Source organism: Dipteris shenzhenensis, chromosome 16 (genome assembly GCF_047967505.1).
Source record: "Dipteris shenzhenensis isolate YYH24624 ecotype China chromosome 16, Dip_SZ_1.0, whole genome shotgun sequence".
In the NCBI taxonomy this organism is placed as follows: Eukaryota; Viridiplantae; Streptophyta; class Polypodiopsida; order Gleicheniales; family Dipteridaceae; genus Dipteris; species Dipteris shenzhenensis.
This window is the reverse complement of record NC_141611.1, coordinates 20,775,724-20,785,019: the sequence shown is the minus strand read 5'-3', so window position 1 is coordinate 20,785,019 and position 9,296 is coordinate 20,775,724. Positions and strand designations below refer to the sequence as shown.

The 9,296-nt window shown below is 42.0% G+C and overlaps 1 protein-coding gene across 1 annotated transcript; it reads right to left on the bottom strand.

Moving 5' to 3' along the window:
* Positions 1-2,943: 2,943 nt before the first annotated feature.
* Positions 2,944-4,058, bottom strand: EMB1793 (LYR family of Fe/S cluster biogenesis protein). The gene has a single exon (XM_087387500.1). It carries the CDS (start codon positions 4,008-4,010, stop codon positions 3,582-3,584), a length of 429 nt encoding a protein of 142 aa, XP_087243626.1. The 5' UTR covers positions 4,011-4,058; the 3' UTR covers positions 2,944-3,581.
* Between the last annotated feature and the right edge of the window lie 5,238 nt (positions 4,059-9,296).

Below are 9,296 nucleotides of genomic sequence, written 5' to 3'. Positions count from 1 at the left end.
GACAGTTAGATCTCAAAGAAAGGGATTGGGAACTTTTAAAGTTCAAGAAAGCTAGGCTCCGCAAGTTTAAAGGCAAATAGAAAGTTTGTCAGTTTGTGAGAGACCTCCAGACAGCTAACAGCCAAGTCCAGATAGCAATTGGAAGGTCTCAAGAGAAGCATAAAAGAGTTGCACATAAGCATAGGAGACAGTTAGATCTCAAAGAAAGGGATTGGATACTTTTAAAGTTCAAGAAAGCTAGGCTCCGCAAGTTTAAAGGCAAACAGAAAGTGTATGCAAAGTTATCTCCCAAATACTATGGCCCTTTCCGGGTTACAGAAAGGATAAATGAGGTTGCATACAAGTTAGCATTGCCACAGCATTGAAGGATTCACAATGCATTCCATGTGAGTCTTCTAAAGAAATTTCAGGGGCCAGAGCCTACAGAGGCAATATCAGAGGATCCACCAGAAGTGGATGAGCTGGAGGAGGTTCTTCAGCCGGAGCAGATCGTGTACCATACTGTACGCAAAGGCCCTCAGGGCAAGGATTTTTACAGGTACCTTGTAAAATTCAAGAATTATACGGCATTGGATGCCATGTGGATGGATGAAGACATATTATTCAAGCTTTTGAATGTTTACAAGGAAGCTTTTCAGTTGAGGTCAACTGAATAGAAGCCGAGGGGATGTCACCACAATGCAAATATCCTAAGTCAAAGTACAGTTGACCATTTATTTGATCATCATTAAAGAGTTTTCCGCTAACCAAGATGTGCCAACTTCAGTTGGAGAGACTTGACTATAATTAAGACGCCTCGACCCTTGGTCAAAGCCCCTTAATTATGATCAAGAGCATTGACTCCGGTCAACCAGAGAATAAATATATTTATATATATTTGTTATGTGTGCACATGTGTTCAGTGGGGACGCCCACCGTGACTAGAATTAGTCCACAGTGTATTATTTGCATGCAAAGCGCTAACAATTAATGGGTGCCATGGTGGTGCGCTTTAATTAATTGTTGCACGTACTAGGAAAGGTTATTTTTCCCAAGCGCTATGGAGCCTGACAAGCATCTAGGAGACGGTTCGCATGACCAAGTGCTTCGAAGACTCCAGAGTTGCCCTTAGTGGCACGTAATTAGGAAAGTAATGTAGAATTTAACAAGTGGCTTGTTACCAAGAAAGAGAGCCTAAGAGCTCATGTAATTATTCATTCACGTTTTGGATTTGTATGAGCAGCTTCACGCACTCTTCTACCCACTTTCTCTCATAAAATACCTTGGGGGGTCCAGCCCGACATGTTGTCCTGGGCCCTAGCTGTCTGTAGAGAGAGAGAGAGAGCTTATGAGAGTGTTTTTGCAGTAATTTATGAGCGAGCAGTTTCAGCCACATCAGCAACTGTACAGGCTGCATCAGCGGCCACGTCAACAGTTGCATCAGCAACCATCTCAACAGCCATGCAAGCAGCACACACGTGCCATGTCAGCACCAGAGCCAATGCCACATCTATGCCATGTCAGTAGCCATGTGGCGGACTGCCACGTGACATCGATGCTTGCAGCAGACCCAACCGCGGTTGGGATAGGCCAGGGGTCTAGTCGGTGAGATCCATCCCCTGGTCGGCCAGTACTAGGGCCTTGGGGGCCTACATAAGGCAGCCCCCATGGGCCTCATTCTTATCCATCTTCAAGCTTGAGTTGGTGCAGCAGTCCTCAGCCAACAGCACCGAATCTGCAGCAGATCAGGCCGGGCCAGACATCAGAAGATCTGTCCTTCAGCCGCAATTCCTACAGGGTTACCTATAGGCCCGGTTCAGCCTGAACAGCAGCAGCCAAGGGTCTGCATCAGAGCAGCCCTCAGTCCACAGCTCTAAGTGAAAGTTCCCTCCCTACAGTACTTGTTCCATTCCTTTGCAGTGAAGTCATATAGTACTTACTCTTTTAGTTGCGTTCAGCCCTATTGGGCAGACATTTATTCAGAGTTCATTTCCCTCTTTAGAGGCCCCTTATATTCCTCCTCAGATTCTCACAGCTTCCACTTGTGTTTGTGAGTACATTTTTCTTCAGTTCAGTCAGCAATTAGTAGGAGAGAGAGTGTGTGTGTTAATCTTTCTCCCTGCTATGCCTTCCCTGGCTGCTATCCTGTTGGGCTGCTCACCTGGAATGTTTAGGCTCCACATGGCAGCAATTTTTCTGCTGCTGTTACCTTAGCTCCAGATTTGGCTGGGCATTGCAGCCTAATCGTTGAGGCTGCCCTTGCTCTTCTGCCCCTAGGTCAGCCCTAGAAGAAGATCCTCTCAAATTGTTCCCCCTTCCATTCTTCAGAGGGTTTTCTTACACTACTTTCACCATGAATAGGGGCTCATAGAAGGCTGTAGAGCCCGACTCTAGCCATGGTACAGCCATACTACTTGAAGAATTTGTAAATGCACCCTGGTAGACGGACATCACCTTAGATAAATCATTCCCCTAGCTCTCTCCTTAATGCAATGGATTTGTTGGCCTTGCATAGCATAGACAGAATATGACATCATTCACAATTTAATTAAAGTGGAAGTGGATATACACTTCGACAGGATGCAAGGGGTTGGTCTTTTTACCTAGATTTGCCTTGTAAGCTGAATGTATTTTGATCATGCTTTTTTATCCCTTGTGTAGCACGAGTGACAAGCAAAGTACAGATAATGTTAACAAGCTCAGTAAACCTGACACCATTTCAGAATTTCAACTGAGCATTTATATTCTGCCTGTTGAGATTCGTCTCTCTCAAAGCTAGCTATCTACATAATGTTCCCCAACATAGATATTTTTGTAAGGAAAGAATAACCTTAGTCATTGTTTAACAAATATTAGTACGCCAGGCCGCAGCTCAACAGACTCATTCACCTCATGACTACAAAAGATGAATGTCATCTTCGCATGTTCTTCCTGGACTTTAGGCATTCTCTTTAGAAGACTGTACAAAGCAATCCTTACATGGCTGTATATATATTCCACAAAGGTTATCCCAATCCAAGAGGGAATTTGAACTGTCAACGAGCATGTCTTACTTACGAGTTCCCCTCGTACTCATGAAGACATTCATTTTACACGGCAATGCTGACCAAACATGGATCACGCAACTCACGATAATTCAATTGGTGCATTAAAAGAGGGCAGTAAAAATTCACTATGGCCCTGGTATTTTTTTCTAACTAAATGATGAACAAGATCGTGCATCGTTAATAACGGAATAATGTGCTGATTTCCTTGAAGAAAATTGCTCGTCTTTATGAACATAAGAACACCCTACGGAAGACAATTATGACTAAGGAATCTTGTTCTGTATTGGACTAGAAGAGGAGCTCCATGGTGGAAACAAGATTGTCTGCATTTTCATAGAGCATGTCCTCTGTTTGCTTCGGTTTGTTAAACGGTGGCTATAAACTATAGCCAAAAGAAAGTTTCGGCAGTCTTAAGGAGCCTCATGAAAAGAAAACGGAGGTTGCGTCAAAAGTTTTTGTTTTCTCAAATCAGAAACAACGAAAGGGAACAAACACAGAGTATGTCATGTTCACTGAGACGGAGATTCTGAAACCGTCAAGCATAGGTGGTCCGGGCTAGCGATCTCTTTCACTCGATGCCTTATCTAAGGCCTCCTTCTGCTTGTTCACAGCTTTATCAACGACCTGTTGCAATGCATCCCTCCCTCCGACGAGCAATTTGGCAATGATCTCGGGATCGGACTCGAATCGGGCCTCCTCGAATTCCTTCCGAGCGCTGGCGCGAAGCACATCGCGCCACGGAATACCGTGCTCATTTCTCCAGGTGAAGTGACGAGAAGCGCGCAAGATCTCGCGATACAAGGAGAGAGATTCACGGCGGGTACTAATGAGAAGGCGAGAGGCATCATGGGGGGAAGAAGGTTTCTTGGAAGAGAGATTGAGGTGCTTGTCGAGAAGCTCTTCGAGGTTATCGGGGCCGCTGTGCAAGCGACGAAGAAGACGAGGCAATAAGCTCCTCCACATCTTCTTCTTCTTCTTCTTCATTCAATCATATCACACACAATTCCTCTTCTTCTTCTTCTTCTTCTTCAATCTTCTTCTCTTCTACTAGGGGGTTATCAAAAGTGCCACATCTCCTCTCCTTTGCATACGTGGCATCTTTCCATTTGGCATGGCACCTGTGATCATGGGAAGGGTGACATCACTCGATGTGCCACTTCCACTGCACCGCCGAGCACCCACCTGCGGGGTTTTTGCGTGGTGAGCTACGTGTCCCAGGAGACAAGTCCCACAGGCCTGCGTCCATCAAGCTCTTGGTGGATGTTAGTGCCTCACACACTACAAAAAACAACAACACTCAAAGAAGCATTCAAAATCAAGTCTCGAGATGGAACTCATCTATCATCATTCAGATCACGTCTAAGGCTCCACATCTTCATCAGTTACAACTGTGGCATGGTGCCACGTTAGCACGTGATGCACTAACATGCTGATCGTGCCACATCTCCCCCTGTAGTTTGATACAAATGGTTTAATGCGATAGATGTGAGCAACAGTCACTCTTCTCCTTCATGGTATTTGATGTCTTCGCGGCCCTCATTGTAGTGGTGTGGTCGTCTTGATTAGGTTGGCAATATGGGCCGTGGTGTGGTCCTAACCCCCTCATGTTACCTTGGACTAATGGATTAATGAGGGCTAATGGTCCTTGGGACACACAGATGACACGTGGATAATTGGGCTTCATAGAAATCCCATAAGCATGGGATGATCATGGGAATCTTGGGATATAAGAAGGACTTTGAGAGACCCTCCCTATATCCCAGCCGGCTCTTTTTGGGCTTGGGGAGGCATGTGTAGCTAGGAGGCAAGGGAGTGGGACCCCCCGTGCTCGGCGCTCCTTTCGACATGTGGCAGCCTCTGCATGGCTTCCTATAGATTTCGCAATCCGGAGGTGGTTGATGATCGCCGCACGTAACATAGGTTGGACCTATTGCAAATGCTGATACCAGTCCACTACATCCTTGAACTTACCTGGAACTTGTACGTCTGGTAACCAAGTGGGAACTGAAGGTCTCGACCATACAATGCTCTGAAGGAGTTGATGCTTGCACTGTTGTCCATCGATATACATGTAACATGTAGGGCAATATTTGATCCCAGTTGTCGTGTGACGAGTTAACATACACCTTCATCATCTATTTCATTGTTTTATTCAACCTTTCTGTCAAACTGATCGTCTGGATGATATGGGTTGGAAAAGGAGAGGTTCACCCCCAAACACTCGGCTAAAATTGTCATTACTCCTTGATCCGACAATATGGAAATTGGACAAGAATGCCTTGAGATTACATGTTCCTTGCAAGGACTCCGGAAAAGGACCTATGATATCCCAAGGCACAAGCTCAAATGGGTACTTCTCTTTAATGCTAAAGGAAACCCGAGGGCTTTGATGTCTAAGATTTTGTGGCTTGGCATGCTAGGGCAATGAATGATCGCATTTTCGGCCAGTAATATCTGGTTCTAAGGGGTTCTAAAATACACTCATAGATGACCGAACAATGGCTGTGCATGGAAATAATTTGTGAAGTAAGATCTCAACGTAGCAGATACATATAGTCATGGCTCATGGTTAGAAGTAATGAAATACATAAGATTATTCTAGACCAACTACACCCAAGGTTGGGTGACCATTATCGACAACATTTAGGCCAAGTGTCTAAAATGTGTAGGATTCTATCTTAATTAGCCCATATGGAGGCACTCTTGGCACTTTTATTTCAATACAACACACAGAAAAAAAGGGCTGAATGGCCATTTGAACCAATCAAATCCCTCGAAATACATGGTAGGCATGCAACCTAGTTCACATATAGTAACCTACCATTTTCCTACCATCCGACGTAGATTCCACATAGTTCTTACTATGAGCCCTTTTGTGGGCAACCATACCTAGCTAGTCGGCAATGAAGATCCAATCTACCAAATCAATTATTTCTTCAAGGTTGTGCAACTTTCATGCTAGCTTCAAGGTTCCTGCCATCTTCACACAACGCTCCATTTTTACTTGCACTAAATTTAGGTGGGCAGTGTATGTGTAAAGGATCTTCCCATGACAACCCACCCATCCCATTATTTTAGGCAGGGCAACTTCTGGTAGTTTATAAATAGTTTGAATAGGTGCCATTGTGTGAAGTGGCAACTGGTCTCTTTTCTTTAAGCTAAAGAGCATTTAGATCAAGTCTAACTGGGACTCGCCATTCATGCAAACAGATAATCCATCGTAACTATTTTGACCTCTCACTGATTAAAGATGAAGCACAAGCACGCTTGAGCATTCATCCTAATCATTTTCTTCTCTATCATGTCTCTTGTTGGCTTGCAAGGGTCTATGAAAAGATGGCATTTTTTTTTGTTAATTAGGGCCATCCCTCATTTTTCCTTTGTATTTAGTCAACATGACTATTCTGAAATTGAGGTTAGTATTAAGTATTGTGTTAGTAGTCCCTAGTCCTAACCTATTATAAGTTGTTAAGTGTTGTGTCAATCCCTAGCCCTAACTTGTTGTAAGTTTTTATGGGCATTAAAGGCTATCTTTTTCAAGTACTACCTCAACTACTCTTCCCATCATTAAAGGAGGGCCATTGGCACTATTAGAACTACTTGTTGATGGGCATTAAATGTTCGAATCTACTATAAGGGAAGGAAATCTAAGGAGAGGAGGGGGGACCATTGTGACGAAACTGAAGGAGGATCCAATCATGGATAAGAGTCAGTGGTAAAATACTAAGGAAGGTTGGTGAATCTAATGAACAAAAAGTAGCCCATTTGTCCTAATCCATTAGGCCAAACCCCAATGAGAAAGGTGAGAGGAAAGATCAACTACAAGCCATGGGCTAGGTTGAAGCACCATAGCTATGACTCCAAGGGAATCAAATACCACCTAAAACCTCTTGCTTTAGTGGATATTGAGAAGGATTTTCTTAATTAGGCTCTTCCCTTCCAATAGATAGGGGCCACCAAGGCCGACTCTCAAACGAATTTTGGGTAGATCAGTTTTGAAATTGATCTTAGGTATCCTCCACCTTGCATAAGGCCAGATGGATACTAGGGAGAGGAGCTACCAAGATCGGTTTAAAATGGATGTTGGGAATCATCCAGCTTATGTGAGGCCTCACCTTCCAAAAGAGAGGATTCACCAAGATTGATTTTAAAACCAAACTTAAGGTCCCTCCTCTATGACCAAGGCTCTCCATTGCAAGGAGATTGGGTCTACCAAGAATGGTCCTAAAACTAATCTTACACATCCTTTAACTTGCGTTGAACTTCACCTTCCAAAATAGAGGATCTAGCAAGAGTAATTTTCAAACCAAGCTTGGGTCTCGTGGTCAATTTTAAGGCCTTACTCTTGAGAAGATGCTAGCATGTAGGAGCTATCAAGATCAGTTTTAAACTTGACCTTGAGTAGATTGGTTTTAAAACCAAACTTGGGTATTATTTAGCTTTTCTTGAGGTCCTCACCTTCCAAAAGATCAAATTCACAAAGATTGGTTTCAAAACCAATCTAGATTGTTTTCCTCCATGACCAAGTTCTCTCTCTTTCAAGAATGAGATAACAAGATAGGTTTTTAAATTGATCTTGGCATCCTCCACCTTGCATGTGCCCCTCTCCTTCAAAGTGAGAGGAGTCTCCATAATAAATTTTAAAAGTGATCTTGGGTTCCTCTAGCTCATGTCATGGTCAAACTCAAGGGCTTTTTCTTGAGAAGACAATCCCCTTACACAAGAGCAACCATGCTTGAGCTACTAAGGTCCGTTTTAAAATTGATATTCTGTAGGCCCATTTTTTCCTTGTATTGTTAGAATGACCATAATGGCAAGGAGCCAATATATGTCAATTTTTGTCTCTATAGGTATTTTGAATATGTAACTTTGAAGTGAGAAGAGTTCACTAGCCAAGTACATCAATGAGGTCTTGGATAAATCTTCTCCACAACCAATATGTGGTACATCTAATTCAAGGAATTTGGGGACTTTCCACCACAAAAATGAAAGTGGAGATTCTTGTAAGTTAGACAAAGAACAATCAGCAGAATCTCAAGAGTATAGGCAATGTCGTATTAAAATGCTCGCACAAATTGATCATCCCTTCAAAAAATAGCTCACAAAGATAACTCCTTTGTATGTTTCTCAATGAGAGTTGTTAAAGGTGGTTGAATTCTTTGATTGATATGCAACCTTGTCTATATCACCAAAAGTTGGGTTGCCTTCATTTGTATAGCACTAGAATGTTAGCAAAAGCATGCATAGCTAGCCTATAAATAATAATCCTAAATACTGGTAATTTCTAATAATCTTATTTATGATGTTCCATTCATTTATTTCCTTGAGTTCTCTTTTTGATACAAATGGTCAATAACTCTTCATCCTTCCTTTTATGGGTAGGGTTTGATCATTAGCTAGAAGAAGTGAAAAATAAACTACTTCTAGAGATTGACCTATAGAGAATGGCTTGTGGGAACAACAGATATCATTTGATTATGTATTTAAGTTCAAATTTGTTCAACTTGTCATAAAGTCAAAAAATGATTCACAAATACATCTCATCAAAATACACTAGTAGAAGAAAGGAAAAATAGAGCATAGGAAAAGAGTGCAAGAGCCATCTTGAATGGAAACCAATTTTGGATAGAAGCAATCAACACCACAAACTACTTACTAAACATGCTACCAATAGAGCTAGTTAAGGTGTCACACCTTATGAATTGTCCATAGGATATAATTTAAAAATTGTGTGTCTCAAATGCTTATTAGGATATGCACATAAATCAATAAGAAAGCAATTATCTCAAGAAATTATGTTTGAGAAATATTCAAAGCAGACATCAACTTCATAAGACATGATTGGATCAAGGCCAAAATAATTTGAGATAGATCTTGAGAAGCAACAAAAAGAAGAATAAGGACCTTGTAAAATCACAAGAAACCAAAAGGTTAGAAATAGAGAAAACAAGTAATTATGCATTTTTGACAACTATGTGCAAATAGAAGAACTATATATTTTGGAGATGTAGTCCAAAAGCCATAATGGCAAGAATTAAGGAATGGTTGCATAGTGTATAAAATCAATGCATGGGAGTTATGTGACTTGCCACTAGGAAAGAAATGCATACTATATGAACTTATAGGTGATGTAAAATCTAGATTATTGGTCATGGAGGATGGCATGTCTGAGTCCTTTCACTTTACCTTAAATGGTGAAAAGGTAAGAAAGCGTGCAGAGAAGCTCATGCATAGTGCCACTTTTATCCCTCCTGCAATGTTAAAGATTGG

Excerpts from the sequence above, each read along its gene's own strand:
- EMB1793 (XM_087387500.1), bottom strand. The coding sequence starts at position 4,010 with ATGAAGAAGAAGAAGAAGAAGATGTGGAGGAGCTTATTGCCTCGTCTT.